The 19,109-nt window shown below is 42.5% G+C and overlaps 1 protein-coding gene across 1 annotated transcript; it reads left to right on the top strand.

Annotated features, from left to right (window-relative positions):
- The first annotated feature begins 4,386 nt into the window (after window positions 1–4,386).
- Window positions 4,387–17,758, top strand: LOC115379214 (integrin beta-1-like). The gene is made up of 17 exons (XM_030079935.1): window positions 4,387–4,449; window positions 4,840–4,856; window positions 5,102–5,124; window positions 6,854–6,945; window positions 7,542–7,764; window positions 8,490–8,660; window positions 10,117–10,361; window positions 10,829–10,984; window positions 12,694–12,789; window positions 12,907–12,996; window positions 13,100–13,240; window positions 13,398–13,603; window positions 13,699–13,946; window positions 14,111–14,333; window positions 15,235–15,470; window positions 17,020–17,186; window positions 17,576–17,758. Exons 1-17 carry the CDS (start codon window positions 4,387–4,389, stop codon window positions 17,639–17,641), a joined length of 2,463 nt encoding a protein of 820 aa, XP_029935795.1. The 3' UTR covers window positions 17,642–17,758.
- Window positions 17,759–19,109: the final 1,351 nt, after the last annotated feature.

Genomic DNA, 19,109 nt, shown 5'->3' with positions numbered 1-19,109 from the left:
AGTATTTGACTAATAACCCGTTCTTTCCTGAAGGCTGAGCTCCAGGCTCCATCAGCTTCCCTCTTTTCCCTTAGTGCACAGTTCTTCCCGGTTCTATGTTCAGGCCTATTTTCAGACCGAGCTGTCCACCTCCACAAGGTCTCCAGCCCCTGGTTACTCACCCAGCTCCGACTAATGGGCTGAGGTTCTCATCTACATCATTATGAGTCACTGCATTAACTGGCTGCGAGGAGCCCCGTTCCAAAATTAGACATTCCTCATCTGAGAAATGTGAGTAATCTTAATTTAGAAGTCACTGCTTTACAAATGTTTGAATCGTAGCAAATTTGAAATGTTATCCAGCATCAAGTATCAACGTTTTATGCTCTACAGCTTTTCTGGAAAATGCCGCTTCTTTTGAAAATTATTGTTTGCTCGTGATTTTCCACATTTGTCAGGATTTGTGTGTAACCGAGGCCTGTCGCAGTGAACAGGGGTTACCAAGGACATGCCATCATGCTAGTTTAGTTCAGGTCGGCTCAGATCCTCAGTCGCCACAAGGGTAGATTAATTTTGCAGGACACAGGACACTGCAAAAAAAAAAAAAAAAAATCAATACTTTTCGACTTATATCCAGAATTTTCTTGATTTGTCATGTTTTTTTTTAAATACTGATTGTATTTATTCTGTTCTGTTATTTTCTGCAGGATGATTGTCCTTGTTCCGCTTTGTTTCAACATATTTAAACTTGTCACACAGAAAAAAATCCTGACACAAGTGAGACTGCTTTGCAAGCAAACAACAGCACATATAAAGATATAGTGCAGTAAATATAGAGCCGCTGGAATACATGCCCATGTGCACATGAGAGCAGCACAGAAAGCCGCATGTTACATGGGGATTAACTGCACATGGGACAAAGAAAACTTGCATCTCATCACTTTGTCTTCTCTGATCTTTTCTCTCTTTTATAATGTGCTTTGAAGAGCGCACCACTGAAAAGAGAAGCCATTTATTTTGCTTTCTAAGGCTGAAAGAAGCAGCCATTTTTCCCTTCTCTTGTCACTCCTCCAACATGGCAGCATGTGAGGCAAAACTGCCAGTAACCGACATTTCCTGCCTTGCTTCTATCAAGTTAAAATGAGTCCTCTGTTTTCCCCCAAACATGCAATTATGTAATCAGTAAACAACAGTAAACAACATTTTCAAAATACCCCTTTTACAGTGGTAATTTCAGAGTGGCGTTTGCAATGCCAATGAGATATTTTTGAATTAAAATGGTAATATGACTGTGTGACAAGAGGGAGGAAAAAATATCCAAAGTTGCAAAACTACATTAAAATGCAAATAAGATGAGAAGCATAATCACCAATAAATTCTAATTCCATGTAGCATTATTACAAACTATATTCTGTGTTTTTGTTTTCCTGTCATAATTTAATCTGTATGATTAATGCCCTCGTTTACACGTGACTGGTCAACTAGCCATCCGACCCGGTGAACCGACTTATAAAAGAAAAGGTGAGCGATGGTTAGAGGATGTTTAAAGACATTCCTTTACAAGATGCTATATCTCATTTCTGAAGAAAAAAATAATTTCACTCCTGTTCATTTTTCAATATCATGAAACAAAAAGGCTCCTCAATGAGTGTAAACAACTCATTTATTCTCTTATTCAGTGTTAAAATCTTGTTTCTGTTCAAACAAGTGGGGGAAAAAAAAATCTGCCAGTGGGATGAGATAATCACACTTGTTTCTAATGTTAATCAACTTGAAATAAGCGCATTTGTCTTGATACTTGTGGGCTGATCTGCCTTATTCCACCAAGTTTCAACTCATTTATGCGTTCCCTTTCCCCTGAAACAAGTGAAACTGCATGGGAAAGGAGTGGGATTATCTCATCCCACTGGCTAATTTTTGCACTTGTTTAATAGAAAAACAAGATTTTAACACTGAGGATGAGACTAAATGACTTGGTAAAATGGAGATTTTTTTGCATCGTAAGTGGTAAAAGTGCTATTATTTTGACAAGGACTTAAATTCCCCATTGTTCTTTAAAAAAAAAAGCCTTTAAAAAAATGACCAGTGCCAGATTTTGAGAATGAAACTCATTATTTTGTCCTAATCTGTGTAGACATATTCATAATTTAATGGTCATTCATGTCAAAATGTCTTTTGCAGTGGTCTGATATTGTTAATAATATTTCAGTGGCTACTTCAGTAATGGAGATTTAGTCTGCTTACCACCAACCACTTTATTTGTTCCATACCACATGGCTGTGCCGAGAGCATTAATAAATTGTGAATGCAGACGATGAAGTTTTTGGGGATGGCTCATGCATTATTTCTCCAGCCGGGAGGATTGGAGAGTTGAGAGGCTAATGCTTCCTAATGGCTGTCCGTTCTCGGTGATCTGCGATCGATGTCCCCCTGGGAGGGAGACGAGAACAGCTTGTGTGTTTTGGAAATGAGTGAATTAGCGGCTGAATTAATCAAATATTTAATTCCATGACAATTATCGTGTAGCCTGTTTCATAGAGAGGAGAGCGCCATGATGAGAGAAAGACGTTGGCCGGCATCGATGAAATCTCTTTAAATTGCTCAAGCAAACGCTGCCCTCTTTATTCATGTGGTGATGAATGCTCACCATTGTGCTTTGTGCATGGAAATGAGGCACATGTTGCACACAGAATGATATACATAGCATCTCATGTCTTCTTAAGAGCTTTCTGCTCCCCACTGATGAGTGACTGATCACTGTGTTGTGCATTTGCCTCCCTCCCTGCTCTTATCAAATGATGTTTATCTGTATTTTATAGGAACAGATCATTTGTTATGCATGTGCATTGGAAACTGCAAACTAAATTTCCCTTACAAAGCTATGAAGATATTAATTAAATTAAATTAAATTAAACTGAACAATGCCCGGGCATTTTTTTTTCCCCCTCGACTATTCCCACTAACTGCTATGATCCCATTCCTAGCGCCATTATCTTTTAAAAGGGAATACAAAAACCAGCTGTCGCTCCAACATATTGGCAATTTAATTTCTTCACACACTAATTCCATTGTCTTTTGCAGATACAGTGGATTTAGAGTGGGAAGTTGAAAGCTTCTTGATCTTGAGGAAATTCTCAGCCTATTTACTTCCAGTCTATAATAGAGTACCGTACATAATCCTTCTATTATTTTACTCTGTGATGCTATGTGATCATTCAAAGGTTTATTTCCACATAGCTCTGGGAACCAGCTCCTCTGTGGGATAAACCTACAATCCCACCAGTTGGATGTAAATAAATCTGCCATTAGATGTGGCTCAGCTTTCATATAATTTATTTAACTCCTCTACCTAGTGTAACAAGACATCGGAGCCGAGTACGGTGGTGTTAATGCTCTGCCAGCAGAGGTCCATCCTTCTGCTAGAGGGGAAACCACCAGATTTCTGCACATAAGGTGGATTTGGGGCAAAACACACAGCATGTCCTTAGAAGACTCATAAAAAAAAACTCTCCATCTTAGTTTCATATCTAGCCTTAAAATCTTGCTTTTTCTTAAACCAGATGGGCAAATTTGCCTGTGGGATGATATAATCCCACTTATTTTCAATGAAGTTCCATTTGTTTCAGGACTTTTTCTGGGAACATGTGAAACTATGATGAAACGAGCCAGAATAAGGCACATCAGCCCACTTGTCTCTAGAAAATGACAGCTGATTTAAGAAAATTCAGGAAAAAAGTTTATTAGCATTGGCAAGAAGTGGGATTATCTCATCCGACTGGCATATTTTTTCACTTGTTTTAAGGAAAATGAGATTTTAACACTTAATCTAAAACAGAATGACTGAGGAGATTTAGTTTAGTGTCTCGTTTAGTCTCATCTTCAGTGTTTAAATCTTGTTTTTCTTCAAACAAGTGCAAAAATCTGCCAGTGGGATGAGATGATCCCACTCATTTCCAATGCAGTTTCACTGGTTCGGGAAAAGGAAAAGATTAAATACATGGAAACAAGGCAGAATTAGACAGATCATCCCACAAGCATCAGGAAAAGAAAAATCAAGTTGATAATCACTGGAAACAAGGGGGATTATCTCATCTCACTGGATTATTTTCCACTTGTTTGACCAGAAACAACAAGATTTTAACACTGAATATGAGTTGTTGACATTCATTGAAATTATTTTTTTCTTCCGAAATGAGATATAGCATCTTGTAAATGAACTCAAATATCAAGTCAGTTGATTATCATTGGAAACAAGTGGGATTATTTCATTTGACCGGCAGAAAACAAGATTTTAAATAACTGAAGTAACTGAAATAACTTTAAAATTAAAATAGGAGGGGTTTTTTTACAGTGTTGAAGTTTGGTCAGGTCAGCGTCGCCTCTCTGTACAGGCTTCAGCCTCATACAATGGGCAGCGAGGGCACGCGACTGACAGGGCAGAGCGCAGGAAAGGCCACTGCCGGCGATAGCGTTTGTTTTCCAACATCAGCTCGGTGCTGTGTGAGGACAAGTATGACAGAGAGTCCCTTTCTCTTTTCTTCAGCTTCCCTCAGCAGAAAAACCAAGGACTTATTTTCTTTATCTTTGGCCTCACTTGAAGAGATCATTTGGTGCTCAGTGCCCTGAAACATAAGCTGGCAGATCCACTTGTGGCTGCAATAAGAAGGAGGATCACGGAGGCAGAGGCTTGGGTTGGGGAGGGGGGTGTTCCCCAGCCCGTACAGAGGAGGTGGAGGTGGAGGTGGAGTGGTGGTGGGGTTATATGGAGGAGCAGTCTGGTCCCTCCCCTTGAGAGTAGAGCCTACACCCCACTACATCCCACACCATCCTGTCTCTGTATCCACACTTTGAATCTCACAGCCGCTCTCATTCTCAAGGTAAGCACTTCTCCCCTTCTTATTTTTAATGTACAAACCAAACACCCATAAGTATTAACATTTGGACCTGCCCGGTTCAGAGATTACTTTCCTTAAACAGCAATTACAACTCCACTCCACCTTAATGATTTGAACGGGGAGAATGATTCGCATTTTTATCCTGCAAATTGCTTTCTTTCTTTTCCCCCCCCCCCTTTCTCTCAGATGAGCCTGCTATTTGCCGTTGTCCTGTTATTGTGCTGCAGATGCAGCGCCACAGGAAATCGAGGTAGGTCAATACTTTTCTCATTGAGGATGCAATAAAGTTAAACTGTATCATTATTCTTCCTATTCAGAAATTCTCATTTAGATTGCAGCTCAGATCCTACCAGTTGTTTGCCACTCCAAATTTGCACTTCTTATCTCTCTAACGCTCAGTAGCTGTGTTTAAAAGTGCAGTAGATTTAGACATGATGTGACACTTCAGCAGGAGATGAAAATTTATTCACTTTCAGAAAGGCGCTCCAGCACAGCCTGTTGTCATGTTGATAAAATGAGGCTGGCGGGATCAAAACATGGTTTAAATACTGATTGTGAAGATCGAGTCACTGTGAGAACGTCTTTTTTTTTTTTTTTTTTCCTGTTGCATCAGTACCTTCCTGAGCCTTACGCTGGAATACCAAGTGCATTTAGGACTGCAAAAGTAAACTGGACCATATCCCCTGCAGGCACCCTTTGAAAGCAAGTCCATGCCCGATATGTTTGGGTATCATTTCCATAGGAGACTAAAGGGAGGCCTAGTGGTTCCACTGAAAAAAATCTCCACCTTAAAAAGTTATTAATACTCTTAATCAATCAAAAAAAAAAAAATCTGCCTGTGGGATGAGATATCCCCATTTCACTACAAGTATAAATATGTTGAAACAACGTAGAAAAAAGGCAGATCAGCCCAGTAGGATCAAGAAAATGACACCTGATTCAATTCAAAGTTCAATCTCCACAACGGCCAGTCTGTGGCCCATCTACAGCTGTGTGTCTTGTCAGTGTATCTCTGCAAGATGCTGAGCCTCCACCTTCAGATTGCATGAGATTATATGCCTGTGAATTCACTCTTGGCCTGAATATGGCCTTTAAACATCTCCTGTGGCTGTTTGTTTGTCCACGCTGCTGCGTGCACATCACTGCTTTGATGCACATCGTGGCTGCTGCTTTGTGTCCAGACTAACAACGGCTCAGATCTATGTCTGGAAATCTGAAAGCGGTGCAACCAAAATATGCTTTTTGAGTGTTCATATCTTATTTACACTACACCGCAGGGGAAAAAAAGTCCATCTTAACAAGTCTCAAATTCAAAAATAAAGGTTCATGATGCACAACTACCAAGGGTTGATTGAAGTAAGGGCAGTTTAGACTCAACTGAAAAAAATTAAGACTATACACATAATTAATCATCTGATACATTTAGTGCTTACTCCATAGATTTTTTTTTTTTTTAATTGAGTTTACAGAATCCTTAAGCTCTGCAATCTTGTTTTTATTAAAACAAACAATAAAAGAAACTTTGTTTTGAGCAATTTCTTGGATCAAGAGTCATTCTCTTGATAGAAACTGGCTGATCTATACATGCCACCAGAAAAAAAAAGCCTGAAACAAGTGAAACTGCAGCGTACACACGTGGGATAATCTCATCCCACTGGCAGATTTTTGTCCTTATTTTAAGAAAAACAAGGCTGAATATGCAATGAAATGACTGTTAAGGTGTTTTTTGTAGGGTGATGCATTCTGCTGTGATGGGATCACTGAAATCACATCAAAACAGCAAAGTACCTGCCTAAGATACAAGCACCAGCTCAATATCGGAAATGTAAACGAAAAAAAAAAAAAATTACGTGTAACCAGAATGTGCACAAGACTGACAAGATGAAAACAAACCAGCAGTGTTTTGACAGTTCAGATGTAGCACGGTGCGCATTTGCAGAGGTAAAAGCGTAGCTGTCTGGTTTCTATTCCATCTCCAGACCATTCAGATCACGAGTGCCAAAGTCAAGGGGTCAGGAGCTGTGGAGAGTGCCTGGCAGCTGGACCACACTGTGCCTGGTGTACTGAAGAGGTGAGAGCCCTGGAAAACACTTTCTGCTCCCCTCTTCAAAGGGAGCATTGTAAACACATCCCTGTATATTGCTTGGTGTGACACACGTCGCTGCCTCGGAGTTATAAACTACCTTTTTCTTTTTTTTCATCATTCATGTTCTTTGAGTTTTATTTTGCTATGTGGTGTTATTAAAAGATAACCCTCTGGGATAGAAGGTAGATGTTCAATATCTAAAACCTGCTCTTTTAACTCAGTGATTATGAGCTATATTTTCAAAGTGGTATACAAAATCTTCAAAAAACAGCGCTCCAAAGGTTTATTACACTATTATATCCGTTATTGTCTTATTAGATATCAGATATCAGTCATATCCTCCACTGCAAATATGAGAAAGATTCCTCCCTGATTACAGCAATGTAACAACAGTCTTTATCTTGCAGTGAAATGTTATTTCCTTTGTACAGTTTATTTATTTGTGTAATTCTTCAGTTATGATTTTGGAAATGATTGCATTCATTTAAAAGCTGCACTGTAATCCCAGACTTTCCTCTTACCGTCTTACCTGCTTACCTTAAAACTATGTGCAAATGAACAAAGCCCAAACCTGTGTCAAGAGTTTCGCAGAAGTGGGACAGCACATATGGGAGCGCTGTGACACGGCGGAGGCGCTGCTGAGGAGGGGCTGTCCCTCCGATCGCCTGGAGGACCCCAGAGGTTCTGCTGTCCTTCTGAAAAACCGAAAGATCACCTTCCACCCCAAAGAACAGAGGCACCGGGCGCACCACCGGCAGGTCACCCAACTCCAGCCCCAGTCTGTCCTGCTGCACCTCAGGCCAGGTGGGTTCCATATGTACAGAGGACAGCGGGTGGCGTTCACTGCCCAGGGCCAGTTACACAAACCCACTTTGAGATGGATCTAAGCCAGTCAGATATGAGACTGGGACACATATTTTGAGCCCAAAAGCCAACATTCATCAAGGAAAGCAGTAAATTCAGGTGTCTTAAAAACTGCCAAATTTACTTTCTTAATACTAGTAAATTATAACCACATTAATTCTGAGACATTAGTTTAATTGCAGCCTCATGTGCCCGTTACAGTGAATACGACATTGTGGGCCACCAGGTCGGGTTTTGCAGGAACACTACTGGATTGCTTTACGGCACAAAAGCAGGAAAAAGCAAAATTCTTCCACTGCAAACAACACTGAACAGTTTCTAAGGATTTCTTGCATTGGAAGATGGTGGCACTAGTGCGATAAAATCTATTTCAACATGCCTGCTTCAGTAAAGCAGAAGAGAAAAACAAAGGCGCTCTTCGCAACAGCAAACAAAAGGGTTAATATTGAGAAACGGCAGCACTAACGATACAACTGGGGTCACAATTAATTGGATAGTATTGTATTGATAGTTATAAATACTACATGTTGCAGCATGAAAGTTTGATTTAACCTGAGCTCTGTGTCTAACTCGCCTCTGGGGTTTGAGTATTTCCTTGAAAATTTTATTTGATGGATGAAAGGATGGTTTTTGGATTTCCTCTAATTCCCCGCTGTGATTTGCAGGTGAGCCCCAAACCTTTGAGCTGAAGTTCAAGCGTGTGGAGGACTACCCCATTGATCTGTACTACCTCATGGACCTGTCCTTCTCCATGGAGGACGACCTGCCAAACGTCAAGAAGTTGGGGACGGACCTGATGGAAGAGATGAGGAACATAACCAGCGACTTCAGAATGGGTCTGTCTTCCTGGCACAAGCTTTTACATGGTGCAACTTGAATGTAACTTCAGTTCCGTGCGGCTTAGCTGAGTTCTGTCGGAGAACCATCCCATTCAAAATATGACCTGGGTTTGCATCATCATTTTGGATGCTGAGGATGAATTTGGTGGCACATTGTGCACCTGTATATTTCCCTAAAAGGTATAATTACAAGCAGGAAATTCAGAAATATCAATGTTTGCTGAATATCTGTGCTGCAACATTTGATGATCACAAAAATGTTTTCTTTCTACTTCAGCATTACAGTCTCTTCTATTCTTTCTCCTCACCTGGTTGCAGAATAAGAAGCAACTTTTCGCTGTTTGGTCTTTGAAGTTGCATAGTACCCATTGAAAAAACACCTTTCTAATGAAACATGTGACCTCCAAAATTCCTAATCAGAGCCCTTGAACATCCGATGCTTCCCACATCAGATGTACGAGCTTCTGGTGTGCACTTGAAGGCACTAACTTAGAGTTACAGTGAGCAAGTGATTGTAACAAGATATTAAGGTATTATAACTATTTACTAGTGCTGCATTCGATGGTGCTCAGAATTTGGAAAGCTCGGGGTTGGTGTTTCTGACTTCCGACCTGCACGTTCTAGTGTTTGTGTTCAGTGAAACATTTATGCCTGCTTCTCACTAAAATACGACCCCTTTTGCCTGACCCTGTGAATGTCTTGTAACATCATTTAGGAGTAAATCCTGCTATGAAGCTGCTACAAGACATAAATTAAGTATCTACTAAAATAATACACAATAATAATAATAAAAAGTATGAATTGATGCAAAAATATTGATAAATTCCACTAACTGTTCACTGTGTGCCATCAAGCAGTTACACCCTTCTATTGAACATTTTCAAGTAAGAAATTGTTTTTTGTTTTTTTACTGACCTCCATGCACAATAAAACATCACATAACTGCTTACTACTATTGAACTATACGTGCCTGATTAAATTCTCTAATACAAATTTTTGGTCAGGAGTTTGGACCATGTAGAACGAGCCTGCAGGGAACACAGAGCTGATTGCACAAACATTGCGTTGTGCAAAGCCAGCCCACGATTTAAGTTACATTATGACCAGAAATGTGTAACTACTATTTAACCTTTATTTATCCGAGAAGATTTGCTGTGCACACATGCTCTTTTTCAGCCATACCCTTGCACCACATTCATACAGTTACACACATACACACCAGGGAGCTGCCCAGTACAATCTTAATCTTACTACTGGCCACTGAGCAGCGCCACTGGAGCGATTGGGGATTAAGTGCTTTGTTCAAGGACAAGTCGACGGTAGCTGCTGAGGGAGCAGAGAGCATTACTCATTCACTTTACAGCCCTCAGTCACTGGATCACTTCTCAAAACTTTATGCTTTACCTCCACCCTCACCGTCAACCTGTCTGCCATTCATCCCCCAACATAAAAGGCTTTGGTGCGTTTGTGGATAAGACGGTGATGCCGTACATCAGCACCGCGGAGGACTTGCTCCACAACCCCTGTAAGAGGGCCGAGCCGTGGCCCTGCGCCCCTCCCTTCACTTACCACCACGTCCTGAGCCTCACCGCCAACGGAAGCCTGTTCACGGAGCTGGTGGGGGGGCAGCGGATCTCCGGCAACCTGGACTCACCGGAGGGGGGCCTGGACGCCCTGATGCAGGCCACTGTGTGTGAGGTAAAGCAAGGATGCACAGCGGGGAGCGGGACTGCAATACAGAGATTGTTGTTTTTGTTTCAGTGGGTGTGAGATGGGGGAAGTGGAGAGACCGCAGACAATAGATGAGAGGTGTATTTCAGAATACTGAGCATTATGTGGGAAACATTGGCAACCAGTTTTGGGTGCTGTTTTTTCTGTCTTTCTTTATTCCTTTCTGTCTAAACTCATTAAGAAAATGTTCAGATATTAGTATTGTAATACAATAATTTCATAATGAGGATTTTTACATTAGAGCCCTGAAGACCGTGAAAGCATAAACTATTACTCATCCACAGGCATTTTCAAATCATTATGTGCAAAAGCAGACGGGGGTTCTTTTCTCAAAGCCTGTCAGAAGCACTTATATCTGTCACGGTTCCAAATTCACTTCCAATTGGTAGTTTATTGACAGACAGTTATATGTCGGCCCCTTTTTTCACTTCCAGGAGCAGATCGGCTGGAGGAACGTGACTCGTCTGCTGGTGTTCTCCACTGATGCTGGCCTCCACTTTGCAGGGGATGGCAAGCTTGGAGGCATTGTTCTGCCCAACGATGGAAAGTGCCACTTGCATGATAATGTGTACAGCAGAGGAAATTCCCAGGTTTATTATTAATCTTAATAAGAACATAGTTCATGCACATCCTAATAGCTTATTTCCCAGGTGCTTTGGAACAAAAAGGGCAAAAAGCAACTCTTAAAGAGCAGTGTCTGCACACTGGATCAGTGCTTCCAAAGTATTTATTTAATGTTAATTTCATCTTATGTTTCAGCCTCAAATCTTCATCAGGCACATGTCCCACATACGACTGACCGGGTCCAGTTATAGACTCAACCCAGTCTAACTCAGGTTGGCTGCCAGACTGTGTCAACTATACCTGTAATAAATCACATCCATTCAGATATTCACAGATGCATAAATCTGATAAAATTAATTCAATTACTTAGATCTATCTTCTACATTCTAACTACTATATAGCACTGGTTATATTTAAGAAATGGAATTGTTTAAAATAAGATAAGATAAGATACGATTTTTCATTATAGTTTATTGATTCATATATAGGCTCATAAACATGACGGATCTGTGAACATCTAGGGAATTTTATTGGACTTATGCATCAATGTTTGAGTGACGCATGCGTCAATGTTTGTGTACTGATGAGTGTTATTTATTATAGATGCAATATACATAATCTGGCACTCCACCCTAAGACTGAGGGAGTGGGATCCATATATGGACCCGTTCCGTCTATGTGAGATACATGCCTGATGAGATCTTTGATGTCAAAATGTCATATGTGAAAGCAGCATTACACGTAAATAAATATTTTGTGATACAGTGTGCGGGCACTTCTCTTTAAGGATTATTATTGATCTTAGATTCTGGCAATACCGCATGCCTGTATGCAAATAAAATAAACAAATAAAAAAAAAAGGGCCCAAAGTTTAGATTCAGCTGAACAAGCCATCACAGCGAAGAGTGTTTTCCCTCTATCCGTTGCACATCAGGGCGTTTGGTAGCAGCGGTGTTGACGAGCGTGTGATGTTTATCCTATGGAATGGATATTGCAGTGCGTGTTAAATTGATTTCCATCTGCAATCCTAGCGGTGAAATAGAGGTCCGGGCCGCTGCAGACAGAAGTCAAAGACAGTGATTTAAAGGTTAGAATCAACAGCACAGCTCCCTGGGTAAAGAGGATGCTGACAGGCACACCCTGATGGGAAACAGCTGGAGTGGCTGTGGAGTAATCCAAACTGAGGCTTTCATCTCTTAATCTGACTGTGTTTGTGTACGTGGATGCAGGGGCGCCGGTGTGAGTTTTTTTTTTTTGGGAGCCTGTGCTTGCCCATTTGCATGCATTTTTTTTTGTGTGTGTGCATCTCTTTGCATGCATCTGTGTCTGTGTACCTGAGCATCACACACCCTATACAGCCATCTCGTTAGGTTCATGAGGGTTTTATATGCCTTGACCTCGTCGCAGTCTAGGCAGTTGACAGTCGGACTGAATATAGATAGATTATTAATCTATTTCTGTCTGGATAAATGGCCACCCAAGGCTGAAAATGGATGTGCAAGATGTGGATGTCGCTCCTCTCTAAATGGTATTTATTTATCTATTTGGAGGAAATAGAATGTCTGTCAGGGAGAGTGAATGAAATGAGCGACAGAGAGAGTGGTTAAATGGGAGGGAAAGGGGAGGACAGAGATAGAGGGAAGTGGGAGAGAGCGCTTAAATGCTGATTACATATATATTCTGTCCCGGGTATTATGCATTGCATTTTTACATCTGCCCCGACTCCCTGTGTTAGGACTACCCCTCGGTGGCCCACATTGCCGAGAAACTGAGAGAGAAGAACGTCCAGATCATATTCGCAGTGACTGAGGATGTCACCCACTTGTACAAGGTACAGCAGAGCCTATCTGTCTTTCAGTAATAAATAAATTGAGACTCATATGGTGAAAAAGTTTCCCATGGGCATGTGTGCTCACTCATTTGTAATATGGCGATTGTTTGCTGGCAGGGCCTGAGACATGTCCTCCCCAAATGTGCTGTGGGAACACTGTCCAACAACTCCCACAACATCCTGCAAATAATAGTTGAAGCATATAATGTAAGTGAGGCAGAAACTCCCTTCCTACACAGGTCATAGCCTCAGACAGGCAGCCTGCTGACAATTCCTCAACTTATGAGGTTAACTGTGCTATTGACCCCAGGCGCTGACCTCTGAGGTTGTTATGGAGAATAGCAAGCTGCCGCCGGGCTTCCACATCTCTTACGTTTCACACTGTAAGGACCACAAACTGAGGGACGGGGAGCAGGGGAGGCGGTGCTCCGACATCTCCATCGGTGACGAGGTGTGTGACTGCGGAGCCCGCTCTGTGTGTGGTAAATTGTGCAATAGCTGTTGTTAGCATGTGGCCATTCACAGCTAAATTGACAGTAATGCTTATTATGATTACCTCATTAGTGCGGCGCCACGATTCTACATAAAAATGTTCTCCTCTCTTCCAGGTGAGCTTTAATGTAAGCATTACTGCACCTCCATGTGCGACTAGTTCACACAGGCCATCCCGTGTTATTATTAAGCCCCAAGGCTACAGTGAGGAGGTGGAGGTCCTGCTGAGTCCCATTTGTGGCTGCTCATGTCAAAAGGACAAAGTCCCACACAGTCCTTCATGTAGCCATGGCAACGGCACTCTGGAGTGCGGAGCATGCAGGTGAAATAGCCTGATGACATCTGTTATTTTAAGAAACCCTGTTCACAGTTATTCATGAAGAAATTAAACAACAGACAATTGTCTCTGTGCCACAGGTGTAAAGAGGGGAGAGTCGGAACATTTTGTGAATGCAATCAGGTGGAGTCGGGCGAGGCGGTTGACTCATACCTTTGTCACCGTGACAACGCATCAGAGCAGTGCAGTGGACATGGACAGTGTGTTTGTGGGAAGTGTGTTTGCGATAAGAGCAGCAAAAAGCCTAACCAAGCTTATTACGGGCAGTACTGTGAATGCAGTGATTTCAATTGCGATCAGTACCAAGGACTGCAATGCGGAGGTGGAGGTAAGTCCTGGACCACCACTTGTACACGACATGGTCATCACGAAAACATTACCTCAAGTTCACCTCAGTTTGATATTTATTGTCTGCTCTCTCGCAGCAGAATAAGAGTAGACATCATGTTTTTTTTCATTCAGTGAATACACAACTCTGTTTTGCTGTCACAGGGCAGGGCAGATGTGTGTGTGGGGTGTGTGAGTGTCTCCCAGGATTCAGTGGGCGCGCGTGCGAGTGCCCTCTCAGCGTGGAGTCCTGTCTGTCGCATGATGGACAGGTATGTGCTGGCAGAGGCGTCTGCCACTGTGGTACCTGCATCTGCCAGGACCCCCGCTACCAGGGCCCAACGTGTGACCTCTGCCCTTCCTGCCCCAGCGTCTGCACCGTGCACAGGTGGGCTTCTGTGAACAATATAGACACTTAATTTTATTCAAAAAGCTGTAGCTCAATTCAATAAAGTTTAAGATAATGGTGGCTCCACTTCAAGTGCTGTTACCGCTTTACAGGAAGTAGTTCCACCAACTTAACAAACAGCTGTGTGTGGCTTTATTAGCAAGCAAACTGACCGACATAGTAATTTAGCAAAGAAGCTGATAATAATAATGACATGCATCCTCTAGCCACCGCTAATGCTTGTGCTTTAATCAGATTTGTTAGTTAGTTCCAACCAGACGAAGGCGAGTACAGGCCCATGCACCATGACAGAGATAACTAGCTCAGGGGTTTTCAAACATTTTCATATTCCAGAACCACAAGTCGGCCCTCATTAGGCTGCAGACCCCACATTTGAAGTGATTTTGCCTGCGGAACCCTGATATGAAAAGAGATTTTTATTTGTGTTAAACTGTTTAGATGCCATCTAATTATATTGGCAAGCGTTCAAAGTGGTGAGGTTAATGTATAATGTTAAAGTATTCACACACACGTTATGTTGTATCATAACAATTTCGGGTGAATTAAGTTGTAATGAAACTATTTTGCATGAGGACACCCAGGAAGCCCCTCGAGTACCCTGAGGGATCCCCAGAACCCACTTTGAAAACCCCTAGCTGACCAGATATCATGGTGGCTAAAAAATGATGTTGTTTACATAATCAGTGCAGTGTATCAGTGGTGAAATGATCAGTTCCCTTTCAAACACAGCACACAAATAATTTGCCACATTGTCCTAAAATCCTGTATATTTATAATTTACATACAGATGAATCATCTCTTTAGGGCTTTTGGTGCGTTCATTGCCATTTGGTTTTTGATTGCATTCATAGTTCAGATGATAATGACTTCCTTTCCATAGGGAGTGCATCTTGTGCAGGGCCTTCTCCCAGAGTTTGAATCCCAAGGAGTGTGAGACACGGTGTGCCCACCTGAACCTCACTGTGGTGGGACAGGCCGCTCTGCTAGCCCTAGTCCCGCCCTCTGCAGGTCTCCACAGGTGTATGGAACTGGACACCGAGGGCTGCAGAGTACACTTCCTGCTCAGGGCTGGACAAAAAGAGGGCTCTGTCCACATTCATGTTGCCCTTGAACGAGGTAAACAGTTTCTCTTATAATGAGTATCAACATATATTAAATCGATAGTTTTGATTTGTACCCATGAAGTGGTATTTGTGTGTCCATGCGAGTGTAATACATGATTTAATACTTCCCTGTCATGAGAACGGGAGCTTCACCAAGAGTGTACTGTGCAAAATAGTTTTGAAGGACGCACAACGAGCTGGCTGAAAAGATCGCTGAAATTAAAACCAAAGCAAACATGCTGCTGCAATATCCATAAATTTACTGCCGCTTTCCGGGACCAGGTTGTGGTAGTAGCAGGCTGAGGAGGGCAGCCCAGGCATTCCTTTCCCTGGCCACATCCACCAGCTCCTCCTGGGGAGTCCCAAGGCGTTCCCAGACCAGGCTGGATATATAATCTCCCGAGCATGTACTGGGTCTGCCCTGGGGTCTCCTTCAAATTGGATGTTTCTGGAACACCTACATGGGGAGGCGCCCAGGAGGCATTCTGACTAGACACCCCCGAACCACCTCCGCTGGCTCCTCTCATCGCACAGGAGCAGTGGCTTTACTCCAAGCTCCTCGCGGATGTCTGAGCTCCTCACCTCTTCCCTAAGGGTGTGCCCAGCCACCTTGCAAAGTACACTCATGTATCTGCAATTCTGCAATCTCATTCCTTGGGTCACTACCCAGAGTCTGTGACCATAGGTGAGAGTTGGAACAAAGATCATCGGGTAAATTGAGAGCTTTGCCTTCTGCCTCAACTCCCTCTTCACCATGACAGTCCATTTTACCCTCACTTGTGAACAAGACCCCAAGATACTTGAACTCCTCCGTTTGAGGCAGTAACTCACTCCCAACTGTGTTGTTGTGCATCCTTCAAGACATTTTTTTCAGCTTTGTATTGCCACTCAAAATCATGTTGTTGTGGAGCAGTGCACTCCCGGTGAAGCTCTCGTTCTTGTGACAGAGAACGAGTTAATGGACCAAACTTGGTGGATGTATCGCACAAGCATGAAGGAGCAAATACAGCTGTAGCCTCTGGGTAGGAATCCACTTTAATATGAATAACACATAAGAGCAAATCAGTTAGACAAGGTTTTATGTGAAAATAGCTGTCTTATCAGGCTGAATCACAAAGTGTGGCTCCGGTAAAGAAAAGTGTCTCATCCCCTCTAAGTCAGACGGTGATGAATTTAAACTTAGGGGTGAAATACAAAACTGTCCTCTGAACACTTACCAAGTGAATATTGCATTCAGGGAAATTCTCTCCATTGAGAAATATTCTCCCCTCTCATCAGTTTGGTATGCATTTGGTATTAAGTGATCACAGACTGGCTGAGGGTGTAAAAATGAATATGCTATATGTAGTTTACTCTCATCACATAAATACTGGGATTCAAATTTCTCAGAAAATTACCTATCACTGCCATTTGGAGCTGCCAACATGAAAAGCTGCCCAGCGTCGCTTTAAATATGTGTAACACTGATTCAACAGACATGTTTATTTCATCTGAAATACATTTTTGGAATTAATTCATTTGCATTCTGTTCCAATCTGCATTGGCTGGCTCTGCCTCTCAAGAATGCCCATCAGGTCCTAATGTGGTTCTGATTACTGCAGTGGCATCAGCTTCTGTTGTGGTGCTGGGTGTGGCTTTTTTGCTGCTATGGAAACTACTCACCAGCATCCATGACCGCAGGGAGTTTGCCCGCTTCCAGAGAGAGCTAGAGAAGAGGCGGTGGAACAGGGTAAGGCCTGTCCAAACAATCCCTTCTGTCAGTGTCTGTCAGTCAGAGTCAAAACAATAAACGCAGGAATTTGTCTTTGTGACATTGGTGCAGAGACATGTTGACATCTAATGCGGAAACACAAGAGCACACTGGCACAAATGGTACCGAGACAATAGGAAAACATGAAGTGCAAGAAGACAGCTTGAGACATCAAATAAACAGCAGACTTTATAAATATATGCTGTATATATCACATATGTTGAGACGGCCTTTTTTATGGCATGATAGCAACATGAAAGTCCTTGATCACCAGTGCCTGCAATATACCTGTAAATATGTCACATAAAAAATTAACGTCTAATTTCAACACACTGTATGCGATGATGCTTCCTTCTACTCTGTTGCAGAGGGACAACCCGATCTACAGAAGTGCCATCACAACTACTGTCAACCCAAAATATAAAGAACAGTGACAGCGCAAATGGGAACAGATCCTCTTTTCAATCAGGATCCCTGCTGTGCGACACAATGAAACAACATCCTTTACCTGAACTGTTGCCAGCAGTAGGTCCAACTTGTTCAGCAGGGTGGAAACGGATGTTGATGTCTGACTTACTCTCTTTTGATCTTAATGTGCTATTCTGGACTGTCAGTCTCCATCCCTTCCCTTCCCGTCCCTGCATCCACTGCACGCACACAAATGCAAACAGCACTCCCCCCATTGCTGCTTCTTTTACAAGGTTAGTTGTGCCCGTGGAATAATTCAAAATTGATGCCGATGCAATTAATTTCTACACTTCTCAATTTCCACGTATGTAGAGTGCAATATTTTGTGAACCTTACATAAAGAAGATCTCATATTTATGCTGATGCTTGGTCCGTCTATGTTACTTAGGTCTCAGAAGGCGAGAGATAGTGAGGTGAACACTCTGCATTATGCATTATGATGCCAGTGAAACACAGGCCTTTAGATGGGTCTCCACTGCCCTCTAGGTGAGAGGAGAATACAGTGCCATCCTGTTGGAAATGATAGGGCAGCTTCCCATTTTATTTACAGTTCATTATAGTACCTAGTCATAGAAGAAGCTATTTTTGACTCGCAGCCTCTGGTGTGCTATCACAGTCCAACAGACACCTTTGAATTCATCATACAGAGCGTTGCAGACTTGATACATAGCACTGCAAATAAACTATGCATTGCACAGCCGTGCAGTGCACTTCAAAACAACAGCTTGCTTGTGTAGTAGCAGCAGTTTGCCAGTGCATTGGACTGAATCGTGTAAGCACACAGGAACAATGGAATGGGATGTTCAAATCTAGATGGATTTTCGGGAGGGGGGGTTCCTCACTGCCTACAGATGGCTGCTGATGACCTTGCTGGGAGAGTTGAGTAAAGCAATATTAATCATAGCTATGCCAGCCTCCTCCACTCCCTGTAAGTGTCTCTGGGCAGGCGTGCACGCAGCTTTAACAGCCAGTGGGTGGTGGTGGTGGTGGAGCATCAGAGAAAACGATTCCATATGCTTCCACCATGCAGCATTCTCTTTCATCTGTGTCTGATGAAAAATGTGGGCTGCGAATACCACCGCGTCAGCCGATCCCATCCTGGCAGAGGCAGCCAAGGTAGAGGCAGCCCTGCCCTCCCTTGCAACAAGACTTATTTGAAGGGGCAGGGAGAGAGAGGGGGAGAGAGAAGCAGCAGCCCTGGAGACTGTTACATAACAAACACTGCAACCATGTTTGCAAAGCACTGGATCTGTTGCATCTTATCAGTTGTTAGCCAGTGAGTGGACGGCTTAAATAAATGAACAGCAGCACATTAAGCTGCATTTTTTTGTGTGTCTGTGGATTTAAATACAAAAAACATTTAATGTATAGCAAATCCTTTACCCCTCTCTTTATGTAGAACATGAGCAATGAACAGTGATACGGACACTTTAA

This window comes from Myripristis murdjan, chromosome 20, assembly GCF_902150065.1.
Source record: "Myripristis murdjan chromosome 20, fMyrMur1.1, whole genome shotgun sequence".
NCBI classification, from domain to species: domain Eukaryota; kingdom Metazoa; phylum Chordata; class Actinopteri; order Holocentriformes; family Holocentridae; genus Myripristis; species Myripristis murdjan.
This window is presented reverse-complemented; position numbering and strand designations above follow the sequence as displayed.

What these genes read in the sequence shown, in the direction of transcription:
- LOC115379214 (XM_030079935.1), top strand. Translation starts at nt 4,387, where the DNA reads ATGGGCAGCGAGGGCACGCGACTGACAGGGCAGAGCGCAGGAAAGGCC. An exon ending in ACATCTCCATCGGTGACGAG is followed by an intron (nt 13,241 to 13,397) that starts GTGTGTGACTGC and finishes CCTCTCTTCCAG; the next exon opens with GTGAGCTTTAATGTAAGCAT. An exon ending in CTGGAGTGCGGAGCATGCAG is followed by an intron (nt 13,604 to 13,698) that starts GTGAAATAGCCT and finishes TCTGTGCCACAG; the next exon opens with GTGTAAAGAGGGGAGAGTCG.